General features: G+C 46.8%; 1 protein-coding gene across 8 annotated transcripts in view; it reads left to right on the top strand.

Moving 5' to 3' along the window:
• The window catches only part of ZFHX3 (zinc finger homeobox 3), a 166,019-nt gene that overhangs the window by 74,948 nt on the left and 65,107 nt on the right, over window positions 1–25,964 (top strand). For all 8 annotated transcript variants that reach the window (XM_038185561.2, XM_027466394.3, XM_038185565.2 and 5 more), the window contains one exon: window positions 13,570–13,801. In XM_038185561.2, the coding sequence (XP_038041489.2) occupies window positions 13,570–13,801 (232 nt within the window). The remainder of the gene's footprint in view (window positions 1–13,569; window positions 13,802–25,964) is intronic.

The following is a 25,964-nucleotide window of genomic DNA, read 5'->3' as shown; positions in this document are numbered from 1 at the left end:
ATGGTACTGGGAATGAGAATCTTAGGGCTACTGAAGTAAATGAAGTTACACTTGCAATTTATTAAATAGGATTTTAGAAATCTGCCATTTCTTTACAATTCTCCTCTGCTGCGAGTGGACACTGTTCCTCCAAAAGGTTTTGCTGCTTCCGTTTTATTTCTGAATTGCAGTAGTCAATAAGTGCTCTTAGTGCTGCTCAGTGCTGCCTTCCTAGTGTTTACCGTTTACCCTGTGTATGTCTTCACAGGCTACACACTGTGGATTGCAGATCCAGAATTCTTAAAACCAATAAATAGTGCACCTCGCTTTTCCCGGGAGCTTTTTTTACCTGTATACAGCAAATACGAGTGGATGCAGATACACTTGAACAAAGAGAGCACCAAAGAGCAGAGGCATTTATCATCTCAGGTTTTATTCTTCAGTGTTCTTCCACGAGCTCCATATTTTCCATTTTTGTAGCCTCTCTTGAAGGGAATTGCTGGAACCAATATTCAGAGCAATTTTCACCTCAGGTAGGTCCTTCTGTAGAAGTATACCACAAAGGAATTAAGTTTTAGACACATGTAGAAAATTTTGCACACAAATCAGTGTTACAGTTACACCAAAAAAAAAAGTGCTGTATAAACTCGGGAAGGTAGAGGTTCAGTCTTAGTGGAAATCTAAATATGTTCAGGCACAGAAATCCCTCCTCATTTTTGGTCATGTCCAGTATTATGTGAGAGCTGTAGGATAGTTAGCAAAGCAATGGTAATTTTTCCAGGGCTGAAATCCTTTAAGGCTGTGATTTCTGTGTGTGTTCCTGTGGGGTGGAGTTTCTTTGTTTTAAAAAATAAAAAATGGTGGGACCATTACAGTCCGTGAAGTGAAGCTGTGGTATCTTACCTTTTATTTTCTGAATGAAGTCTCAAACTTGTTTCCAGTTCTAAAATCTCACATTAAAAAGCCCTAGGTAAAGGAGAACTTGGTGTATCCTTTTGTTTGATGAGTTAACTACTGACCTTGTTCAAAATGCTCGCACCACTTCATGTCTGCACTTACTTAGCTTCAGGTTATGAGCACTGAATTTTGCTTTGTTTTTTCCTAAAGATAAAAGAAACCTTTACTATGGGAAGTTTCTTGTACAGGTACTTGCCAACTATGATCATATTGTTGTTTAATTTCTCTTGAACGAGGTAAAAAGATTGAACCGAAATCTCACCGTAAGGCTTACTTGGCTCTGTCCTATACTGAGAGCATAAAACTAGGAATGAGGCACAAATGTGCGTTGTTCATTCAACCCGAGATCCGAGTTTGCTGAGTATTGGAGTCCACCACTCCCTTGGGCTGCACTAGGCTCGAAGCCTTGCCTGTGTGTTTCTCAATTGTCTCAGCAATTCAATAGTGCAGGATGCACGTCTGAGGCTTAAACACATCATATGCCTGTAATGTTTTAATGGCAGATAAGCCCTTACCTTTATGCTGGCAAAGCTTTTGCTGGGAGCTTTTGTGGTGTTTTGTCATGCTATCATGAAACTGATAAAGAAAAACAATGGGGAAAGGAAAAGAGTGTCACATGGGGCATTTCTAATGATTTGAAGGAAACTTTGGGTTGTTTTATATTCATTCTCAAGACTGGAGCATGTTGAGTAGTTTGAACTGAATTTGCAGCCAGCAACCTTTTTTTCAGAGCTACACGAAGCCTTTTTGTCCTTAGGACAAAGTCTGAGCTGGTGTTTGGGATCTGCAGCTCACGTGGGCGTGAAGAAGAGCAAGATCAAGCGGGCTGCTCTGATCATGAGCCCTCACTCCCTGTTCCCACTCCCCTCACATGTGTCAGCTGCTTTGCATGGGCTTACACTGTTCAGAAACGAAGACTGAGAGCAAGGAAAGGGGTAGCAGGTATCTTCGGCTGTCTCTTATTTCAGGTTCAGTTTCCTGTCTGTGTGGCGCTAAGAGGTTGTGCCAGCACTAAGTCTGTCAGAAATCCACAGGCTGCTCCCTCGCTCTGTACAGTCACCCTCACTGTTAGTTTTGTGGCTGTGAAATGCAGGTTGTTTAGTTTCTGCCCTTCTGTTAAGGATGGTGTCTCTTCAGGGTGTTGGCTCATGATGAAGGGATTTAGGGGAAAAAGGGACAAAAAAAAAAACAAACAACAACTACTGCTGGTGCAAAATGTTGACCTTTTCCACTGAGGAGCTTGGAGAAGTCTGCAGCAAGGATGCGAGGCTGTGCAGCCCCAGCCACTCAGGGTGTCCTAGTCTGGGTTTTCACTTACTGTACCAGTGTCAGTTGGGGTTATGGGAAAAACATTACCCCTATTCCTGGCGCTTGTGCAAGCTGAGAGACGGTTGTAGGTGAAGCTAGAGCAGCAGAGCTTAACCCACTTTTGGATTACAAACTGCTTGGGAGACATGTATGTAATACATGAGCCAAACTTCTGCTGCTGTGAATTGTTATGGGCCACTGAGGTGTCCTTTCTGGTGGAAACCAGACCTGAGAATGTGCTGGTAACCATTGTCTGTTGCAGATATTCCAGGTAAATATGGGACGAACTGCAGCTGGAAGGCTTCTCACCAACAGTACTTGGTTTGGTGGCTTTCCTTGCAGAGTGTTTGCTCAGTGGCATGGGCCATGAACAATTGCCTGAATTTATATACACAGTTCTTGTGACACATTAGTGTCCATTCGGTTCATGGAACTACTCACAGCCATCTTAAACATAGAAAATTATACTTCAGGTTGCCTTAATTCATCCCTTTGTGTGCAGGCATTACGATAGTTTTTAATTATAAGTATTTCCATACATATTTTTCCAGTAGGATTCTTGCCTCATTCTGTGAATGAGTAATTATTCCATTTCTTTTTATCTTCCTCTTTCATTACATTGCCCCAGGCTTTGTCTAATACAATCCAAAGCTTTCACTGAATGAAGAATTATTTATTTTCTCATGGGCATTTCTGTGGTGTTCTGTGTTCTGTTTGTATGTTTCACAGACACTTAATGAACTTACCTTCACAGTGCTCGTCTGAAATCAGATGGTGCTCTTATCCTTGTGTTTTGGGTATACTGAAGCACAAGAACTGCATCAAAGGTTGTAATTTTAGATGCCCAGCTTGGTGCCCAGCCCTGTGGTCTATACCTCTGAAGAAGGGCTGCTCTACTGGGAGGGCTTCACTGGTTTTATCTTGCTCTGCTAGTTTTCATTTCACCTTCAAGGCCCAGCTCTCATCTCTTGGAATTATTATATATCTCCTCTTTCCACTTCTGTTCTGTCACACTCATTTAGTGCACCTTCCTTTGGGCAATATGGGAGGAGTCCCAGAAGTGCAAACAGTGCATTGTATTTGTCCAGGGTTCTTGTGTATCCTGAGCTGATCCTGTAAGCCCAGCAGAGGCATTGAATAAAGGGAAGGTGGGTGCTGTGTGGGATGCTGGAGAAGGGAGCAGAGCAAAGGTAATGATCACAGAGTGGCTTGGGTTGGAAGGGACCTTAAAGATCATCTAACTCCAACCCCCCTGCCATAGGTAGGGGTGCCACCCACTAGATCAGGTTGGCCAAGGCCCCGTCCAACCTGGCCTTGAAGATCTCCAGGGATGAGGCATCTGCAACCTGTTCCAGTGCCTCGTTACCTTACAGTGAAGAATTCCCTCCTAATGTCTAATCTAAATGTTGTCTATTAGTTTCAGACCGTTCCCCCTTGTCCTATCATTATCTACCTGAGCAAAGAGTCCTTCTCCATCCTTTTTATGAGACCCCTTTTAGTACCGACAGGCCACAATGCTCCTGATGACGTTGAGGACGTACTGCAGCAGATGGAGTTCTGGAAGGGCTGGTGGCTTTGTGCCTAGGGCTGTGCACTGCTGCGTTGCAGGGGTGCTGTGACGAGGCAGGAGGACAGAGTTCAGGCTTTCATTGGCCAAGGTTGCACAAAGTTCTCCTGTTGACTGGAAACAGTGAAAAGCATTTCTCACGAGTGTTTCTCTGCAAGGACTGGTGACGAAGGATGAGCTTGGTCTGTTGTTCCTAAATGCATTCTCGTTGGCCTGTGTGAAGGGAGGTTGTGTCATCCATCTCTTTGATATTGATATTCTTCGATTTATGGAGAGGATTAAAAAATTGTCTTGTGTATTGTTGTTATTGTATGGTTATCTGTTGGGATTCAATGTGGTACATTGCTGTGGGAAGTTATAAAGAAGCTATATGAAAACAAGGAAATCTTCAGTCTATCATAACGCTTGTAACTTCTCTAGAGATAGATGAAACAATAAATACCGGGCGAGGGAAGTTAATCTGTGTCTGTAGTATTTTATTAAATAACGTGAACTCAGTGTGGTTTTCTGTGGCTCGTTCAATTTCCCATATGGTTTTTGGAGTATTATTACAATGGCCCCTTGCTGTGCGCATGTCCGCGGGAGCGCTGCCAGCATCGCCCTCCTGTGCCCCGTGGCTCTGCAGGAGGACGCGGCCGCCGGCACGCTCCATGGACTGGCTGCACCATCCCTGGGTGGCTGGGGCTGCACCAGAGCTTGAAAGGACTGGTGAGGGCTTCCTGGGGAGCATCCCACGTCTCATCCCTCCCTCCGCATGCCGAGGCCTGGGGTCCTCAATGAAACTGGAGCACATCAGCAAATTGCCATCAGGGCCACATCCCCCTGGGCATGAGTGTCCTTGCGGCGCTCCCCAGCGCGTTGCTGGTGCCTCAGCTTTGGGCTGGCTGTGGTGAGCAGCTCACAGGGTGCGAACGGTCCTCAGCCTTGTCCTTCAGGTGGCAAGCAAGGTGTCAAAAATGTACAGAATTCTTGAAAGCCTTGGAATGGTGGATAATGGCTTTGAAGGAAGGAGTGCTCTCCGAGCTGTGCTCTCGATAGGGGCCTTTCCCTGCAGGGTAAAGTGGCTCTTTCTGTGGGGGACCAGGGAGCTTTTCTGTTAACAGAAAGAGCAAGGAGGGCTGAAAGCGAAGAGGAAGAATACTGCACCTGCTGCTGGAGGGGTCCGAGAAGTAAAATCAAACATGGGAGCTGAAACTTGTTTTCAAGAATAGCGTGTGAGCTCCTACTTGTTCTGGAATTCCTTTTCGTAACTAATTATTATATCTTCAAAGTAAAGAATTAATCAACTATGCCAACGTATCTGACTTCTGAGTTTACTATTTTTAGTGAAAAATCAAGTATACCTGCAGCAAATGGCATCAAAGCAATATCCATGTCCCTCCAGCAGCAGTTCTTGGCTTAGCAAGAAACTTGAAGTTTGAAGTGATGTTAAAGCACAAGTTCCACTGTTGAAATAACATTATTTCAGTTAAGCGGTGGTTTCTTCCCCAAAGACTTAATATGGGGGAAAATGCTATTTTAGTTTAATTTTTATCTTCTCAAAACAGTCTCCACACATACAGAGAGGGTTTTGGATACTTGCTTTATCTCTGAGCCAGCCCTGTCGGCACAATACCAAGCACATGTTGTGGCTGTGCCTTCGTAGTGCATGGGGTCTCCTCGGAGGTCCCTCACAGGGTAACACATGGATCATTCCTGTCACTGTTGGAGGAAATTATACATCACCTGTACGGATAGTGCCAGTCCTTTTCTGTGTTACAGAAAGCCTTTTTCAATCACTCAACAGCCATATAATTACAATATGGACAACAGATTTTTATCCTGCTGACTTTTCAGATTTCTTTCCAGCTCTTTTGATTATATAATTTGCTTTTTATCCGATGCTTTTCCATATTCACAGGCTGCTCCAGTTCACCTGACTGTTCACAACTTAACAACTTGGGCTGATCTCATTATTTTCAAGTATATGTACAAAATATGTTAAAGAAAAACTGTCGGTAACGGGATATTTGAGCCTGCTTTTGGTTACTGTCTTGTCTTCACGTTAACTATTCTTTTCCTGTTTCTTTTCCAACCATTGGAAGAGGGAAGGCTTCCTGAATTCCTCAGCTCTTGGCTGTCCCCAGGACTGAGAAAAGCCCTGACCAGAAGATTGACCTACTGCTTAGTGATATGACTCTGTCATGGCAAAAATTTTGTTGCTGTCTTTGTAACTTCATCCTGTTGCTGTCCATACAATACTTTCCAGGCACTGCTTTTAAAAACAAAGCACGGCTTTTCTGTCATATTTCCCCAAGGATGACAGCATCCATGGAACATATGAAAGGACAAAATGGTAGTTTCCTGAGGAGCAAAATGTCACCGATCCAGATGTTGGTTAGCTTGCAGCGCTCCAGAAGAACCCCACCATCACCAAACCACTGCGCTGCCCTGCAGAAACTGCCAAGTAAAGCTCCACTTGGGTTTGGCACTCCTCATTTGTAACAGGAAAGTGTGTCTCATGTGGAGTTTATTGGGACCACGTTTGCCAGACATACACCAGTGAGTAGCAGTAAATCCCCTTGCAGGCACTCAGGACTGTCCTGGGCCCTGCAGTGGGAGCCTGGAGAGCTCGGGCTGGAGCAGGAGCACGCAAGGTTGAGGGCAGCACTTTCTAGAACAGCTGATAGGAAATGTACTCTCAACTGCACTTTATTTTTATCACTATAATTAGCAAGATCAATGCACACACTCCCCTATTCATCTCCACATATAGCAGTGCTTACGCCTGTGCCTCCCTGGGGAGAGCTGCGTAGATTTTGGGGATCTGGAAAATTCTAGGAAGTTGCAACTGCCCAGGAGTAGAGCTCTTGTGACGGCAGCTCTTGTAAGGCAGTACGGGAGACAAAGTGTTGTGGTGGTGCAACACCAACAGACATTTCTCTTTTATCCTTTTCTCGGCTGCTAAGGCGCCTGATTAGTGAGCAAGTAGCGTGCTGCCTGGCGGTACAGGGGGGTACACGTGTGTTACCAGAATTACATACAGACAGAAAATGGCATCTTTGGCTGTTACCTTTGCTCCATTCACATCTCCCTGCCTTGCTGGGAGGTTTTCAGGTGACGTACCATCACGGTTCCTCCAGTGCTGGTGTCTGTGCTGCAGTGAAGGGGGATGGCTGGCACGGCTGCCCGTGTGGACTTGTCTTGCTTCAAGCGTACAGGAGAAATCTTAGTGATGAAGCCTTTGTATTTCCAGTGGTCTTATGCAGATTTTCATCTTTTGGGATCTCTTCTAACGAATGATTAATTAGTACTTTCAAGTCTGTTGCACAGTTAAAAGGGGTGGGGGGAGTGCTGTGAATGCGAGTTCAACCTTTCTTGGCTCTCGTTTTCTGTTAATCTGTGTCATTTTTTTGTCCACCGACCCTGGGGGACTGTGAATATGTGGGGATTCTGCTCATCACAGCCTGCATAAACAATGTCCTCGTTAAGAGCTGATCAGCTTAGCAAGGCCCTGTGAAGAAGTTAGCTGCCAGAGATGAGCAGGAGCTGGGACTGTTACCTCCCTCTGGGCTTTAGCCCCTCCTCATTAAGCAGGTCCGGGCTATTGATTGGGAGCTTGTGTTTGGAAGAGTCTTACTTACTCCATGCATTATCTTGACAGATTGATCAGACCTGATTGAGAACCTCTTAAAGGAACGAACAGCTGTAATGGGAAAGTTGGACTCTGTCATCCGTTAGGATGATTCTGGGAGCGAGAAGAACGAGGCTGACATCTTGGAGCAATTGTATTTACAATTAACATGGCTGAAAACGATTGCCTCTATTGATCCCCCCTTCCTGCAATTACAGCCCCATTGTTTACATTCCAGCACTTCAGTTATAAAAAGGAAATTCAATAATTATTGCATTATTTAAAGTTAAAGTGCCACAGAGTTTGCTGGCTACGCTTGCTGGTTGATTTAACGTTCAGTAAAATCCATGCTGAGCTCTCCATCTTTAAGCTGAGCAATATTTGGCTTTTAATGAGACTTCAAGGGCTGGTGGAGCAAACCCAATTTGCTGGATGGCTTTTGGGGCTGTTTGCGGGGGAACCCCAAAGCACTTCAGAATGGCAAGCACCAGCCTCACGGCCACTGGGGAGAGCATCTCTGGCCTGCACCACCTGCCTGGCTCGGACCGGGACAGCTCTTCCATGCTGCAAGGGCCATCAGCTGTCACTTACAGATACTGATAATTTATTTTTTTTGTTGTTGCCCTTGGCGATATTACTGACATTTCCCTAAGTATGCCAGGTCTCTGCTAAACTGCCCTATGCATTGCTGCTGGGATCCTTCCTGAGGAAAGTTGTTTCTGAATGTGAAAATACATATTCAGGAGGTAGGGACTGGTTGTTAGCTGGGGCTTTCGGTGGTATTCTTGAAGCCTTACTGTGTGATTCAGGGACTTGCATCAAGTATTTTGGCCTCTTTGGCAGGAGAGAGTACTACGTTTCTAGCCTTTTGAAAAGGAAAATAAAGATCAGAAACCAAAAAGTAAATCAAAATCCAGTTTTGTTGCGCAAAATCTCCTTGTCCTCATCTTGTGGTGGTGTTCTTAAGGACTTGGGTGACACTGCAGAGCTTTAGGGGCGGAGAAGAGTGATGCTCACCATTAGGGCTGCTCAAGTTACCGTGGGCTAGACTGCAAAAACTTGTGGCCACGAGTCTGCACTTCACAGCGTTTGCAAGCTGCTAGAAGGGAGCTGTTACGCAAGGAGCTGGAGAGGCTGGAAGGAGCGAAAGGTTTTGTAACATTACTTCTTCAGAAGCAGTAAACAATGGCAGGACGTTGAAGTACAAAAGATCACAAGTTCATCTTTTGAACCTGCTGCATGGAGAATCAATTTTCTCCTCCTTTCACAACATCTGGGCCGGGGGGCGGTTGTGTGCTCGCCCGCCTGTTCAGCGCCTCTCCAGCATGTGTGCTCGCTGCCGCGCGGCCTCCCCAGCGCCTCCCTCGGCTCCAGGAAATTCCAGCCAGGCCTGCAGGTGTGAAAGGAGAGCAAGACGGATGGGTCAGCTCTGACTTTTATGGAGTACTTGGAACAGGCCAGGATCAGACAGCTGCTTCCACATGACTTTCATTAAAAATTCAGATCCTTCTCTTCTAGGAATGTGTGATTTATCTCATGCAGCAGATCAGAGGCACATGGGGGCCGAGGGACGCTTCTGAGGTCTGCTGCAGGGTCTGGTCCCTTCCCCTGGTGACCTGTAGCCTCACCTCTAGCTCTGCTGTAAGGCTCATCTCTCACCCAGCTCCCTGGGAGTGCATCGTCCTAGGCTTGGTTCTTGCTGGCATATGACACGTTTCCTCCCAAGCCCGTTACTAATTACCTGTGTCTGCCTACCCTGAGGAAGAGTGTCCCACGACATCCTTCTCTGCTGAGGATATGAGGATCTGCTCATAGCGCTGGCGTGCCTCCAGCAACTCCTCCTGAACACAGGGGTGTTTGCCAGTGGTGGCTCTCACAAGAACCACGTGTGGTTCAATATCTCCCGTAATCTCTGCTGTGCTTCCCTGGTTCTGCATGCCTAGTGGCTACTGCAGGTTTGTCGGGGGTGCTGCTGGCCCTGGCTGGTGACTGGTGCTGGCTGGCCGTGGGTGCTTGCAGGAAGACGTAGGAGCGGTGCAAGTCCACGGCAGTGCTCCCTTCCACGGCTTTTGTCACCCCTCAGCAGTTTTTTGGCTCCATCTTCCTTGCTTGCATCTGTCACATCTGTCAATTCTGTTAAATCATTATTAATTTTACCCATGCAAGCAGAATAGTTGTCGTCCCGAGTTCAGTGGTAAGAGGAATGCTACATGGGGGGGAAGAGACAATTTGATTTCTGATGCAGTTCACGTTCGTGTGTTCACAAGCTTCGTGTGTTCACGCTGCCGTAGGAATTGAGCCCTTTACATGGTGGCTGTAATCAACTTGATGCAGAAGAGCTTTCAAGCAGGCATGGATTTGACTTCTCTTTAAATTTAAAGTACGTACAAAAGTTTTTAGAAATTGGATGAAGTAGTAAGCATTACATACAGAAAACACCTACAAAGGTATCCAGCGGGAGAGTTTATTACTTGTGCGGTGGTAGCCACATGAATCCTTAGTTCTCGTTAAAATGGTCTCATCTCTGAAAAGTCAGTCCAAATCCATGGCGTGGGGGTGAGAAGGGCTGCCTGCAGCCAGACAGATTAACGCAGCTGTTTCATTAAATTCCACGATCATTGAAACATACTGCGGGTGAAAAAGTGCTAGATGGGGAAAAGATAAATGATAAAGTAAACAAAATTTGGGGTATATGGAGGATGGAGGTGGAGAGGAAGAAAAATGGAGTATAGCATCATTCCTTAGTTTGTTTAAAAAATGGATTTCCATAGTCATATGCTATGAGCACTTATCACGCTATTGTTTATTAGAAGAAACCAATTCCAAGCCAGATGTTAGCAAGCAGGGGCTGGAGAGGCAGCCCATCAGTCCGGCGTTGGTCACACGTCCCAGTGCTTGCACAGGTGTCTCCTGCCCTGCTCTGCCCCTTCTCCTGCTTCTCTGCTTCCTGAGCCAGCCCCGTGCTGGCGGGCTGTTGGCAGCCCTGCGCTCCGATCTGTGTGTGTGTGTGCAGCCACCTCCCAGATAAGCACAAATTTGTTAAGCTGTCTTCATGTCCAAATCCCCTGACTATGCTGCTTTTTCAAGCCCAGAAAGCAGGGAAGGTGGGGTGGTTGGGCAGTACTTCCTCAGCCAGTCCGAAACACTAACCTGGCGTTGGCTCGGGGCAGGGCTGGAGCCCTCCTGGCTGGTGGCAGGCGCGTGGCCGCAGGAACTGGTACTCCTCAGGGCAGGTCTGTGGTAAGGGTTCGGGGGGAAGCAGGGTAAGATTATGGCAAAGGAAAGAAATTGGGTCTTTGAGTAAAATCGTTCTTTGTGAGAGCACAGCTTTGCACGGAGATCCGAGCATTTCCCAAATGTAAGATGGGCCGGATTTGGTATGATTTGTGTGTCGGGATAGGTGTGAGCGGTACGGCCGTGCGCTGCAGTCAGTGCTTGAACAGCCCTTGTCCCCCTGGGAAGCTTTACTTGTGAGCCGTATGGTTTCCATCAGAGCGTTCTTCTGTCTGTTTCTGATTTAAAGTGGAGCTTTGACTAAACCTGATCAATATTTTGCATGCCATGCGTGAAGAACCAGATGTTGGAAGTTTCCTATCACTGAAAGGGAGGGGGGTGAAGACCCCACTCAGACTTGCAGAAATCAATGTTCTCTGACAGAAGTTGGTTGGTTTTCCTAGGAACAATGTATTTCTTTGATTTTCAAGTTGATTTGTCTTCTAAGGAAGTCCTGGTTTCATATTTTGAACTTGTTTTCTGAGGTACGGGTAAATTCTCACAATGGGGAAGATCAGTTACTGCCCGTCATACCGGTACGCTTACTGGCTGGTGTTGCATCGTTTCCAGTAGCTTGCAGCTAGGACATCCTCCTGTGCCTGGGCTCACTCTGGCCTCTGCTGAAAGACAGACGCAGATCCTGAGGTAGATGTGCCGTACACATTGTGGTCTTGGTGGTTTTGGCATCTCTGTGTCTCCACTACTCCAGCATAAGAGGCTCCTGGACGTAGCTCATATCCGTGGAGTGGGAGCAAAAGAAGAACAGAAAATGAGGCACATCTATTAAACTGTTTAAAATAAATGTTTTCCTAAAATCGTCCTTTAAACCAGAGCAGTTCAGGCTGTGCTTCTGGTTCCCACAGAGACCACGTCCTTGCTATTTCCTTGAACCTGTGACCAGATTTTTCTGTAATTGCTCACCGGGGGTTTCCCGTGCCTTCGTGCAGAAGAGCTGCTCCTGAGCTCTTTCACACTTTCCAAGCCTGAACGTGCTGTCGGTAGGACTAGGGCTTCCCTGATGTGTGTCTCAGCTGAAGGAAGGAAGCAGAGGTAGCGTGTCTGCTGGAGCAGAAGCTCCAACCCACAGGAAGATGGGACAGTGGGGAGATTTCATTGCAGAAATTGGATCTAACGGAGTAGAACAAGGCTGGTTAAGCTGGGCCAGGCGAGCCAGTCGTGTAGCTTTTGTGAGTGTCTCTCTAACCTTGGCTTTTTATGTCTTAAGCCGTTGCTCTGTTTCTGGCTCAGGAAGAGGGTAATGCATGCAAACAATAGAAATAAGAGGAAGAAGTAGTTCTTATGAGGGAAAACAGCAAAAAAATCTTTTGAGGGCACCAGTGGGATTAGTGCCCTGGTGGATTCTTCAAATATTACAGTGAATTTAATTAAATACATCGTGATCCCCAAAGAGGCTAGTCTAATTAGCCAGATCTAGAATACATTTATTCTCTTCCCTCGCACTTCCAATCAGAAGCCTCAGCATCAGCGCCTATCCTATTTTTAATCATTCCTAGACTCAGAGGGCTCTCCTTCCTCCGTGTTAGCTAAGCATACAGAGCTGGGTAATATGTCTCTAGTCTTATCTTAGCTGTAACTGAGATAATACGCTTCAGAAATTTTACCAGAAGGTCCTGGCTGCACGTAGACAATATTTCTGATTGACAAGCCTGGAGATCATATCCAAATCACCCTTCCTATGTGCCTTGAGTGAAGCGTGTGGTGAGGAAGGAGTGTCACGAGGTGACTCAGGAGATGGAAAGGCCTTGAGGTTGGACGGTAAGAGCTGACGTGGATTATTTCAGAGCTGTAACACAGGTACGTGGTGGAAACACCAAACAGCATTCACTGAGGAGTCTTCCATGTCGTTTGACTTTGGTATCCATTTCTCTTCTCATTGCAACAAGCCCTTACGGTGGGAGTCGGGAATGCTACCGGGCAATCTCTGGGAACAGCCGTGGCAGTACCCGAACTGAGGGGGAGCGGCTGTGCTCTGGCTGCCAGCGTAGCTGTACGCAGTGAATTCTTCCTTGTGGTTTAAAGAAATAATTGCTGCATCCTTGGGATCCGTAACATAAAATAGTTAACTCATTTCCCTAGCAGTGTGGACCACTGTGCTAAGCAACTGATAGATTTTTGTCAAACAATCAGGGCGTCGTACTCTCAAATTAGCTGTATTGGCTGTGATTGCACAGTTTTGGAGGGTGACAAGTGGTTTTCCCAAGCGCTGACCTCCTGTGGTGACTGCCAGCTGCGTGCTTACCGCTGGTTTTTCAGTCTGGGTTGCTGTCAGGACTGTCTTCTGGGCCAGACTGCTGCTTGCTTCCAGATTTGAGGGAGTGAAACCAAAACTCCAGGGAGCAGAGCGCCAGGTGGTAGGATGGCACACGCGCCGTGCTCCGCTTCCATACACTGTTTTCAGGACCTCTCCATGTAATGGGTTCATTGCATTCTAAAATTGCTTTTATTTTATCCTTCTTGGTTTCCAGCGAGGATTTATTAAATTTAACTTTATCTGTTTGACGTGAGGTTGGATGCCCTCCCAGGATAAGCTTTAAATATGAAAGGATTAGCCATGTGTATGTTGTGAATAGTTGTTAATGCTGGATCTTGTATCTTCTTTCACTGAAGATGATCTTGCCTATCTCTCTTTTTTTTTTCCTGTGCTCAATTCAGTGTGTTATGTTTTTCTCGCTTTTTAAGTGGGAGAGTGTGTGGTGTCTTGAGAATAAACAGTCTTGATCTCACTGTTTCTTTTTCAAAAAGTGGTTTCTTACCTAATTCCCAGGTTGCTTTTAGCAATTTGCAGTGGACTAACCCAGAGAGATTGGAGATGATGCAGGAAATTCACATCTCTCTACTTTGTTCTTCACAGCACCTTCAGCATCATGAGAGCGGGGTTGAGGGTGAAAGCTGCTATTATCACTGTGTCCTCTGTAACTACTCCACCAAGGCCAAGCTGAACCTTATCCAGCACGTACGCTCCATGAAACACCAACGGAGTGAAAGCCTGCGTAAGCTGCAACGCCTCCAGAAGGGTCTCCCTGAGGAAGAGGAAGACTTGGGACAGATCTTCACCATCCGCAAGTGTCCAGCTGCTGATGCTGGTGAGTGCTGCTTCTCTTGCACGAACAGCATTGGGCTCCCAGCTCGTGTGTGTCAGTATTTGGCTAGCAGCATTAGGCTGTCTGCAGAGTTTCTTGGCGAGCTCGGTGACTTTCTTGTTTTGGGGTTGATGCCTCCCTGTTTTGGGGTTGATGCTTCATTAATAATATGTTATGGAACATGTCCTGAAGCATGACAGGACCCCCATTGTACCTACAGTGTCAGGGATTGCTCTGCATCATTGGGCTTACGGTTGGTGGCTCTGAAGCACTGCCTAGTTATACACATGCTTCATTTCATACTCGCAGATAATTTTCTCAGTTCCAGTAGGGTTGAATGCAAGTTTGACACACAGAGAAGTGTGTACGTTCAGGTTATTGTTTTAAACTGTGGAATATTATGTGTCTAATACAGCAACATACGGACAATTCTAACAGATCAGTGAACTATAATTTCTGTAGATATTTTTCATTGTGTCAGGTGACGTCTTGAGCACCACTGCATTCCTGTCCCAGCTTGTTTGTTAATTTTTAGTCCGTCAGTCACAATGGATCTTGAGGAGCTGGTTGAGAGGGGTGAGTGAAAGAAGGGGCAGATGTGGCAAATGTGTTTGCCAGTTTTCTGCGTCTCCTCTTGACAAATGGAGACATGGCATGGGGCAAGCACTTGCTCACGGAGAAGGGACATAGAGTGGGGAAAGAGCTGTGAATCTAACAGAAAATGTGCCCTGATGGGGATAGTTAGTGTGAGCAAAACAGAAATTACATTTTGTTTAATCATTTAAAGGATTCAGAAGCTTTTTATATTAGGAAAAGTCAAGATCTCATAAAGTCCTCTTTGGAGGGAGGAGGAGAGCCTGCCCAAGAAGGCTGGCACGTGTGTCAGGGGTGCGGTGCTGGAGCGGGGGGATGCAAATGGAAGTCATCACAACCCTCCTCTGAGCTGCAGCCAGGCTGATCCATGACCACTGTGGAAGTGGCTTTTCTTACAGAAAGGTGTTCTGAGGAACTGGTGTTCTGCAATTAATAGCCATAGTGAGAGACAAGGAACCCGGATGTTTTTTTTATTAGGAATTAAATTCAGTCTCATGGAAAAACGTGACCGGTCCATGAACTCGGAGGCCCAGTGGAGTTAAGTGCATGGAATACGCGTTCCCAAAGGTCGCGGTGACAGGGACAGCGCGCTGTGGTTGCTGCACCGTGCTGGAGGGGACTGCAGCTCTTACAGCAGTTCTGCTTCCCCATGATGCTCCACTTAAAAAAAAGTTCAAAAGACGATATTGACCAGTATTGTATGGTTTGTGAGTTTCTTAAAAGGAGTAGAGAGGAGACACCATCTGTGCCCTTTTGTGACACACAGAACAGTCTTGAAACTCTCTGTTTATACTTGCTTTTTACTTCAGAAATTCCCCCCCCCCCCCCCCATATGTCTGCCAGGATTATGGCATTGCAGATACTGAGACTGCAGGAGCTGACTAGCTGAGAAGAGTTTGTCAACCATTTTAAGAGTTTATTGTTTTGTTTTTTTTTAACTAAAAGTCTTAACTAATCGCTAAAAGGGAATCTCAGTTGGAAAATACTTCACTTTTTCAAATAGCTTGAGATAATTTCCTTTAAGCCTGTTTTTTTTTTTTTAACAAAAAATGAATTACAAAAAGGCAGCAAGAAGAGGCCAGAGGCCAGGGCATGCAGCGGGGTCACTGCCGGCACACCCGAGGCGCTGGGCACGCCGCTCACCGCAAGCGACACTGGCCTGGTGCAGGCCACACCTGGTTTCTCAGACTGGGTTTATTTGGTGCAGTTTCTTCAAGCACAAAAAGATCTGCTCTGAACGGGCTGATCCTTCCTTTTTTTTTTTTTTTTCTTTTTCCTACAACTTTCAACCTTGCAGTGCCATAAAATGCTGCTGTTACTGTTCAGCTGGCTGTGGTTATTCTGCCGCAGTGATGCTGAGCAGGAACAGACACATACCTACGCTTTCCTGACGGGTTTGCTTTGTCTCGGTTTGAAGTTTGTCCATGTATTTGGCCACCACGCACACGGCACTTGTAGTGCAGCCGCTCAGAAGAGCAGCGTGCCGCTGGGGGGGCTTCGCTCCCATCCCTGCTGGGCACGATGCTGTCAGAGCAGGACATGCTCTTCCTCCCAGAGCAGGGCTGCAGCTCTGTTTGCAGCTTGCTCTCTGCACTTATTCCTCTTGTATAATACAATGCTGTCTCTACTGTATCCCTCTTATGTTTTTTATCCTCTTTTCTGTGGGCTAGGCAGACTTTCCTCAGTGCTTTTTGATGAGAAGTCTCTTGTGATAACTGATAACACGAGAAAATCTTTCCTGTGTTTCAGACGCCTTGAGTAGAATGTGCTTTTCTGATCTGTGACACTTCGCTGTCGATGGGGCCCGCAGGGAGAGTGACTTTTTTCCTGGTTTGCTGCATTACAAGTGTAGTAGTTTGTTTTGATGCCTGCTATTACTCCCCGGTAATCATCGTTGTGATCCTCTCTCCCCTTCTAGTTAATTATATTTGTTTAGAATTCGTTTCCCCTACAAATACAGTAGTAGCAGCTTTCATTTTTTCCACAGCAAGTCCCCTTTTGTTACCACTGATCTTGCTGTGGACTCTTAAAGCATTTTACTCCTCGCAGCTCATCTGCCTTCTGCAAAACGTCCTCGCGGATGGTGGCCCAGCCCTGCCCAGGGCCTCGGCCATGTCCCCGCGCGGTGCTCGTGGCAGAGCAGCTCCCTTCCGTGCCCTTCTGTGCAGGTGCTGCGTGGCTGTGGCAGTGCTGTGCAGCCTCATCCTGCTCCTGGTGCTTCGGTCTGCTGCCACTAAGAGAAGGTGGGCAGGTAGGGTGGTGGTGCACGGGGTCCCGAGTTCCCAGGAGCTGATGGGCTCCAGCCGGCTGCTTCCAAGGGAGGCCCCAGGCAAGCTGTGACCCACGGCGAGGTGCTGGCATCCCCCTGCTGAAGTGAGCACGTGGCAGCCAGCATCGTGAGCTCTGGTGCCGGAGATCTCTGTGGCTTTGCTAGAAGTGCTGAAAGATCCTTTACCACTTTTCTTCCTCCCCTAAATTCTTCCAACTTTTGCCAGTCTCCTCATCTCTAACTTTACATAAAGCTGTTGGTTACAGCAATAGAAGGTAGCTTAGCCCTTTCGTTGTAGCCTTTCGTAAATGGGACTGCGTGGACCAAGTAAGTCGAGTGGCGTTGTTCCCCTTCCCACTCTGTCCTCCTTTGCCCTGTGGCAGGGACAAGGTGCCAGGGTTAAACGCGTGTCTGTGTGTACTTAACGCGCTGCTGTGTGCAAGTGTGTAGGGAGAAGCATTGCTGTCTCTGGGGTGGTACGTAGATATTTGCTTGTATAGAAGCATCTCAATCTGTTGGAAGAGAGTGTCTGATCATACCTTAATTAGTCCTCTAACAATCTGCAAAGGTCAGTGCCAATTGCCTGTTCATTTACATTTGTAATTGTGATGGTTCTTGATTGCACATTAGTTGCAACTCATTCCCTCCCACCCCTCAGAAAAACACATGCAGCAGTCTAAGCAGCAGCCTTGTAGACACAAGGACCTTTGTCTCTTTGCTTGTGCCAGCAGCACAGCCTTCACTGAAACTTTTGTGTCTTTTATGGAAAAGAGCTTTAGAAGCTACACTTCACTTCCAGTAAAGGGATGATGAAGTCATTGGCAGGGAAATTATATGGACATCAAGCAAGAAACCCAGTCCTCCTTGAACTCAATAATTAAAGACAATTAAACTTTTCTGCTTGCTCTGAGAAGTGTGCTAATTATGCAGGAGAAAGGGAGGTGGGCCCAGGCTGGACGTTTGGCTGTTTTGTTGATCAGAATGAATACAGCTTTAGGGGTGGGAGTTTGTTTTCCTCTATGGGGTATTTTTGGACATCTATTGCTGTAGTATCTGGGCTGCTGCCACTGCAGATGTCAGCCCCTAGCTGCAGAAGCATCTGTATAACGTTACCCATAAGCTAATTGATTTTTAATGATGGGGGGGGTTAGGAAAAAACATAATAAAAAAAAAAAAAAGCTTCTCAAGATGTAGGGATGAATGCACTTATGACTCATTAGATAATGATAGAAATAAAAGAATGAAACAACCTGCACCAAATTTTCATTCTGGCTTTGAAAGTGTTTCCTTCTAGAAGGCATCAAGCACAGGCAGCCCGTTGTATAGCTCAGACAACCCTGTGTGGAGCAGCCAGCCCGGAGTGGGACTGCTGCTTCACCTCCCGCGCACAGCCAGCTCACCCCATCGCATTGCTCTTTACGTGAGACGTGGATTTGTTACAGCCCCAGTAGCTGGGCCTGTTTCTCTGTAGGCAAGTGCTGCTCATAACTAATGTTTCCTCTTTTACCTGTTCCTCCATCTCCCTGTGCTCTCCTTTCCCATCGCTGTCCTCTGTGGGAGGAGCAGAGCAGGGTTTGCCCGCTCCTCGCACTGTGTAGGACAGGGGTCTGTCAGGGGTCTGTCGGGGGTCTGTCGGGGGTCTGTCAGGGGTCTGTTCCTAACCCAGGACGGGTGCTTCCTCAAGCTGCATGGGACAGGGTCAGCCTGAAGTCAGGAGAAAGTCCTGCTGCTTGCATCGAGCTTGACCTGAGCTGAGGCCCCCCAGGTGGCAGCACCTTGTGCTTGGGTTTAGCAGAATAACTAGAACCAGAAGGGGCGGATGAAGCTTAGTCAAGAGATGGTGTAGCCTCTTGTCCAGGAATTTTGTTTTGATTGTCCTCTTTGAATCTCTAAAGAGAAACAGAGATTTTAGTAGATTTAAATGCAGATAATAATACAGCACGGCCAAGGAGTTTTGGTAAAAGCAAGCTCTGCAGTTCCTCTGTGGCTAGGACAGCAGGAGGTGTGCACGTGGAGGAGAGGTTCCTGCCCCGAGGTGCCAACCAACATTGGAAGCTGAGCATGTTGTCCAAGAAAGGAGCAGAGTGCAGCATGGAAAAACTGTGCACCTTTCTCAGTTTTCAAGGTATTTTGAATACCGCAGTCTGGACATAATCTATGTGACTGGTGAGAATTCTTAAAAATAAATAAATAAAACATGGCAAGTAAGCTCCAAAAAAGTCAAATTTTGTGATCTTGACAGTTGTGCTGGAGGCCATCACAGAGTTTTGCAGTAGAAATAGGATAACTTGTAGAAGCCATGTAATATTTAGTGGGAAAAGCTGACTATATCTCAATGCTGTGAGTTACCCCGTAGACTATTTTGCAAAGGTAAAAGAGTATCTTCTATTCAGTGGGGTTGTAGATGGTTTTTCCTAGCACCATATGCTTCTGGAGAACTTCTGTCCTTTTGCACATGGGAGTATTCCCCTGATGACGAGGCTAAGTCAGCCAGAGATACCATTTGTAGTTTTTGAAAAATTATTTTCCTGGGCTTATATAAGGGCATGCTGCAGTCTCCTCATTGCACTGCTGAGAACCATCCCTTATGTTGGACATACTGCTTCAGCAATTCTACTAATCTCTGCCAAATCCTGAGTAGCATCTTCTTCCAACACACAAAGTCATTGTTAGGCGTCCTTGCATGTGAAGAACGAGGGCAGGCTCTCTGGAAGCAGTTGCTGGACTCAGCCAAGTGCATTCAAAGGACCTTTTGTTTGGACAGGAAAGGGGCTGGAGCGTGGTGTCAGCAGGAGGATCGCTGCCTGCGTGTCTTCCCTTGCCCATCCTGGTCTTGCAGGAATGTCCACGGTGCTCACAATGCAGCAAACAGCAAGGAACTGGCCGCTCTCCCCACCCTGATCAGGTTGATTGCAATTATCTAGAGGAATAGCTTTACTGTACGGCTGTGTGCAGAGCTCCTGGGAGACGGGGGTACCCCACTGCTCCTGCGTTTTGCCTGCCCCTGTCCCATGAGCAGAGGTGGGTGCACTGTCCCTTCACGTGTTGCTCGTATTTCAATACTGAGCCTTCCAAAAGGCTGCAAACTGAGATGAGGATGTGAATTTCTAATGAACCAAGTATGTAAATAAACATAGCTAAAGCTGTTGCCAGATGAGAAAATCCCATGTGGTTTAAAATAGGAGTTACCAGGCTCAGCGTGGTTTTGTCTGTGGTGGTTGCAGACTGCTGGATGCATATGTTTCTTGCTCCTCTGTTTTTACTCTGAGACGTGTGAAAGACTTTGCTAATGCTCCTCTTTCCTAAAAGCGGTTTCTGTAACTGCACCAAGGATACGAAGGCATTGTCGCTGGGAGGGAGGTGGTGGTAAATGGGAACGGAAGCAAGTTCCCACGTGATCGGGAGCAGATTTGTTATTGAAATACTCAGGATGCGGTTTGCAGTATGAAGAGGCTTCTCTTAGACAAAAAGTTTCTATTTAGCAGAAGGGAGTCTTGATGTGAGCCACGTTTCCCTGTATAAATTTATGACTCAGAACAAAATGTTACCCTCGTCCTCGAGGCCAAAGCCGCTGCTCTTTGAATTTCCCCTTCTTACCCAAGCTCTTTAGTTCCTCCCTTTACTTTCCTTAGTGGCCATGCCCTGTACTTAGGAATTGTGATCAGCTCATCTGTAAAATGAAGTGAAGCAAATTGTGGAGAAAGAGGAAGGAGATCTTCCATGGAAATCTTTGGTGAGGGGAACCCTCCTCTTATTTTCTCACCTTGAAGAGTGGCAAACACATGAGGCATTTCTCATTCACAGCCATTGAGCTGGAGTAATTACAAATGTTACATGTTACAACAGGGATGAGACTTGCTCCTTTGGAGTGGATTTCCACAATTGTAGTCTCCATACTTCCAGTAGAACTTAGAGACTTTGGAAATTAAAATTGGTAATGCCCGATGATACTTCTCCCTGCTTGAAATAACCCAGGTTTATTAATATGTGATGTCCTGCACTTGGTCTCAAGTAAACAAGCTGTGGTCATTACTGATGCTGGAGAAACATGCGTGTTGCTCTCCTCCATCTGATGGAGGTAATGGAGGGTTTCAGAAAGGAATAATGAGTTTGTTTTTATAAGCCTCTCTCCTCTTTTCCATCGGACATAATTGCGCACAGCAATTAAAAACTTCCCAAAGCAGATTACATGTAGAGTGTCTGCCAGAGAACAGCAAGCAGAATGAATCCTGCAGTGTGCACACAGCCAAACGCACGCCACGGCTCTGCTCTGGTGCCGCACAGGTTTACCTGGTGGGAACATCTGACGGTGCAGCCCTTCCTGGCAGCACGACAGCCCCTGCAGTGGGCTAGGGAAGAGCAATGTGCAAGGTGCGTGTTGAGGAACTTGGTGTCAAACTTCCCATCTACTGCAAGCAAGAGTTCCAAAATGAAGTTTCTCGTGCCATCCCCTCCACTGCCCTTGTCCCTTGTCACTGGAGGAGTCCTCCTGTCTCACGCCGCTACCAGTCTCCCTCTCCTCCTCAAAACTGGATTCCTCCCTGGTGTTTGAACTCATTTCACGTGGTTCCCCTTGCCATTTCCAGGCTTGTCCTTGATTGACACATTTAATAATCTGCCAACCAAAATGACAATCTCAGCTCCTGTGTGCAAACATCAAATGCTGCCCAGCTTCATTAGCTTCTCTCGGGCTTTTTACCTCACTCTCTCTCCCCCTGCAACCCAATATTGTCTTTTCCCAATATGTTATCTGTAAACCCCTGAAGGCAGCAGGCTGCTCAGGCTTTGTTTCTGAAGTATTGCATGTAAATGCAACCAAATCATTGGTGTATAAAGCATCAGAGGAGTGCTCCGTGAGCAGCCCGGTCTCAGCAGGTACTTGAGAGAAGGCCAGAAAGGCCACTGGGTGCCTGGTCGCGTGCACCCAGCTTTCTAGGCTGGGGGCTGTTTCCTACAGTGAGGGTGTGCAATGGCTTTGTTGTCTGAAGAGGAAATCCGTTTCTGTCATCTCGTCCTCAGACACAGGGAGTAAGACAAGCTATTGTCCTGTTTTGAGAAAACATTCACCCACGGTGCAATAACATACGTGAAATAGCAAGAGAGAGGAAAACAGCTCTTGGCGATATGTATGTTAAGCTGATTAAATTTGCAATTCTCCTTTACTGAAGCATTTCTGATCTCTGTGCCAACCCCACCAAATACCCCCACATGCAGGATTATCATCTTGTTTTCCAAGATCTCATGTCATGTGCGTTCATTTAAAACGGGAGGACAGCTTGTTGCTTTCCCCTTTGTTGTTCTGATGAACCTTGGAATTTTTTAATTTTTTTTTTGTGGATTGAATGGCTTAAGGAACTTTTACCTTTTCCAGCAAGTTCCTCATGGGAGTCACCATGTTTCTGTGCTGGGTCTCTCCTCTGGAGTGTGTTTTCAGAGACCAGGCAGGTAGCAAGCTTCTCTCCGTTATGAACAGAGAGTAAGGTTGAAACTTACCATTCTGCTTTAGTTTTGTGTCACTTTAATGGTTATCAAAATTCAAAAAATATACTACTGGCAGCCAAAGGTCAGGCAGGATTGCTGCAGACAGTTCTCTTGGAAGGTCTAACAATGTGAGGATAGAGCCACGTGTATAAGAAAGTCCCTTTGGAAGCCTGATTGGACTTCTCTGTCTTGGCATTATTCTGTAGCATAATTTATAACTGTTCCCTGCTTCTGTGCATTCCCCTGCCCAAATTCTGAATGCTGTTCCAGTGGCATCTTTCTGTCTTTGTGCTCATGGGACATCATGGGACTGTTGAGGTCTGGTCTGGCGTCAGAGAACACAGGCATAAAGTTTGTTCCCCTTTAATATCTGGCAGAGGCAGATTTCCTTTGTTATTTATTTTTTGGGTTGGTTTTGAGTTTAAAGTAAAAAGCAGTTGTGCCCTAGCTCTGTTTTGACCAACCAGCAGCGTATAGATAATCTCTAAAGGATATGAAAGGTTTAATCATTTTAATTTTGTTTTTATTAAAGTTTATCATGACTTTTTCATGTGCCCCTGGTAATGCATTGGGGGGGGGGTAACAGAAATCTACACAAACCCCCAAGCATTCGCTTAATGAAACTCTCTAATGGGAGGCGCCTGGCGGGAAGGAAGTGGTTAGATAGCTGGGCTGGGGAAGGCAGACCAAAGGCATGCTGTAATATCACTGAAACGTGGCAGGAATCTCATAAACTCCCCATCTAGCTCCAGCAGACACTTGTCATTGGGAGCTCATGGCTTTCATTAAGCAGAAAGAGAGGAAGCTCTGACGGCTGACTTGTTCCAGAATGTTTTTCTTGTTCAGCTGCATCTTAAAGCCCTTTCCACTTAAGAAAAGTAAAGGGAAAAACATCACCAGATGCTGTAGTAAAGTGCTGGGAAGATCTCGGTCCCTCTTCTGCTCTACAGTTTTCTCCCCATCAAAACAAACTCTGGAGCCAGACTGAAGCCAGGTTGTCAGCAGATTCTCTCCTGAGTTCAGGCCAGCAGCTGTTTCCTCTGGGACAGACGAGCTGTGTCCTGAACCTGCCATCTCGCTCCTGGTCACCAAAAGCCCTGCTGCTGGCACCAGCTGCACCTTCTGCTTCTCTCCTTCTTCACGCTTTTCTCCTCTCTCACTTTTAGAATAGGGAACTTCTGTCCTGGGGACCTACAGGTGGTTGTTGCAGTGGTGCTGGTTCAATTCAAGAGTGAAGAACTCCTTTTTTTTTGGAGTAAATCAGTAAACCCATGAAAACATTGCAGGTTGAATGGTTGTAGATAGCACAACCCTGTCCCACGATGTGTTGGAGAAGGGTTAGGCGTCAGTGTGAGCAACACAGGATTCATCAAATTCAGCTCATGGTTAAAGACTCTTCTGCACAGCCATGCTGCTCCTGTTCAATCCTTGCCCTTCATCAGGTAGGGTGTCTAACGGAGCTCCCTGCCTTGGCATTCAAGTTGCAAGGGGAAAAGGAAAGCTGGAGCTCCAGCACACGATATCGCTGGTTCCTTGGTGCCTCTGTCCTGCTAATTTGCCCAATAACGCATTAGGTTGGGACAGTGGCAGAAAGAAAAATTCTTAGTCACGTTCAGTTGGAGAGAAGCTTTCTGTTAAAAGGAAATGAGGATGTTCAACTTGCTTATAAGTAAACAGTGTGCTAGGGTGAGGGGGGGCTGCACGAGGGAAGGCTCTGCCGTCAGGCTTTGTGTTCGAGTCCTCGCTGAGGAGCTGCGGTATGGCAAGGTCCAGCAGCTGGGCTTGGCAGTTGCTGATTACTGGATGTAATTACTGACACAGAACAAGAACTCTGTTTCAAACCAACTGCCTTGCCTGACTCCGTGCGAGACAGAGCAAACCTCCAGGCTGTACCATCAGCGCTGCACATGCTTCCTGGGTTTTGCTCTGCTCCCCGTGTGGAGGCGCAGCCGTGCCCCATTACGGCGTCCGAGTGTCCTGCGAGGCTCAGCGACCAGACCGGCCTTCCTGGCCTCCTGCCGCCTCCCCGCTTGTGCAGCCCCAGCTCAGAAGCGTGCTGGGCCCGTGCCAGGAGGAGAGGTAGGAAATGGGAGCAGGACCCTAGCCTGCCAGATGGTACTGCAGGGTTTGCTGCAGCTGACAGTGTTCCACCCACACTTAATTTTGGTCTCTGGTGTCAGCAGCGTGGAGCCTCACCTAATGACTTCTGAAGAGTACTGGCAGGTTTGGGAGCGTGGTACCCAGCCATTTCGTCTCCCCTCAGTCGTGCAGACGCACCCTTAAGTGGTGTCAGAGGCTGAGACGGTTTCCGTGGGATGGGATTTGCACAGCAGCACCACTTTAAGGTGGTCGAGTTTCCAGTAGCCCCATCCACTCAGCTGTTTCCTGCCCATCTGCACATGTCGTCAGTAATGAACCTTCCTGGCTGTTTGCTGTGATGGGCCAAAAAAATGAAAGTTGTGCTTGAAGCCAGATGTCTTGTGCAGACTCCTGACCGTGTTCTGAGACTGCTGCTGTTCTTTGGAGGTTCAGGGTCAGGAACTGGGTTGAAACCTCTGTGATGCTGGTGCCAAAGCCGTTCAGAACCAGCCACGTCCCACAGTTTTCTTTTTAGAGCAAGCATCAGCAGGGCATCAGGAGGCGGTGGGCAGGAGCTTGCCAACTTGAGGGGGCCCCAGGCCTGTCCCTGAGAGCCTCACTCAGTAACTGGTAGCTCATACATTGCATTTTGGCAGGACACTGCTAGGTAGAAGTGCCAAGCTTATTTACTAAGTTTTTATTGCAGCACAGGAAGAACAGGGAAAGAGGATGTGGGATGGTTTCTGTTTCGCAAGGAGTATATATGCAGGCTGGACGGAGTCTCCTTCAGTGTAGCTGTAATTCTGTATTTTTTCCTAAGCCCTTTTTCCTGAAAACGATTCACTTTTCTATGTAAAGGATGTCAGTTTCTCTTAAAAGAGTATCTGAGCCAGTCTAAATGTCGAGCTCTCCCTGAGACTGACGGGGGCACTAACAGATGTCCCCGGGCCATGGCAGTGCGTGCTGGAGAGAGCAAATCCACGCTTCCTGTGAAAGATGAAACTATGTGGTTAGAATGGATGCACAGGATGCTTCTGTGGAATCGTTTCTGTTCATCACACAGTACGTTTGCGCTGGATTTCTGGTCTCCAGCTCCATCTTTTCATCAAAGTGGAAATTGCAGAGCAAGATCCTTTCATTCCTCCTCCTGTGGTGCTTTTGCACCATGGGTTGGATCCGAATCTGCCTTTGGGTTTTCCAAGAGACCAGGTTCCATTGGCTTCTTGCCGTCAGTGAGAGCTCCTGGCCAGGTGTGCAGTGCAGATCACAACGGACAGGTCACTGCATGAACCTCTGAAGGATGTGGTCCAGGGTCCAGAAGCAACCTGCAGGACTTGGATTAGAAAAGACACTAAGCACACATTAGCATTGTATTTGTCCTTGAAGTTTTAAACATTTTTCATTTAGAGATTATAAAAATGTTGCTAATTTGTTTTAACAGTTCTCAGAGATGTTAAAAGATGGGACTGAGACTCCAGAAATCTGAACAGTGTCAGGGTTCTGGCATAAATTGATGGAAGAATGTCACTTCTCCATTTAGGGTTTCATCCAGGGAACGAGAATATCTGCTTACTCTTCAAAGCGGTTGTGAAACTGAATTCCTTGAGCTTTGCCATGTGCTTTTTGAAAGCTGGACGGGAGAGGTGGAGTCCCTTCTAATGGTCTTTCCTTTAGATCTTCCGAGGCAGAAACTTGCCCTTCCAAGTGCCAAACACTCAAGGAGAGTACTCCCAGGCGAACCAT

This window comes from Anas platyrhynchos, chromosome 12 (assembly GCF_047663525.1).
Source record: "Anas platyrhynchos isolate ZD024472 breed Pekin duck chromosome 12, IASCAAS_PekinDuck_T2T, whole genome shotgun sequence".
Classification (NCBI taxonomy): Eukaryota; Metazoa; Chordata; class Aves; order Anseriformes; family Anatidae; genus Anas; species Anas platyrhynchos.
Note: the sequence above shows the minus strand (reverse complement) of the source record. Positions and strands in the feature narration are given on the sequence as shown.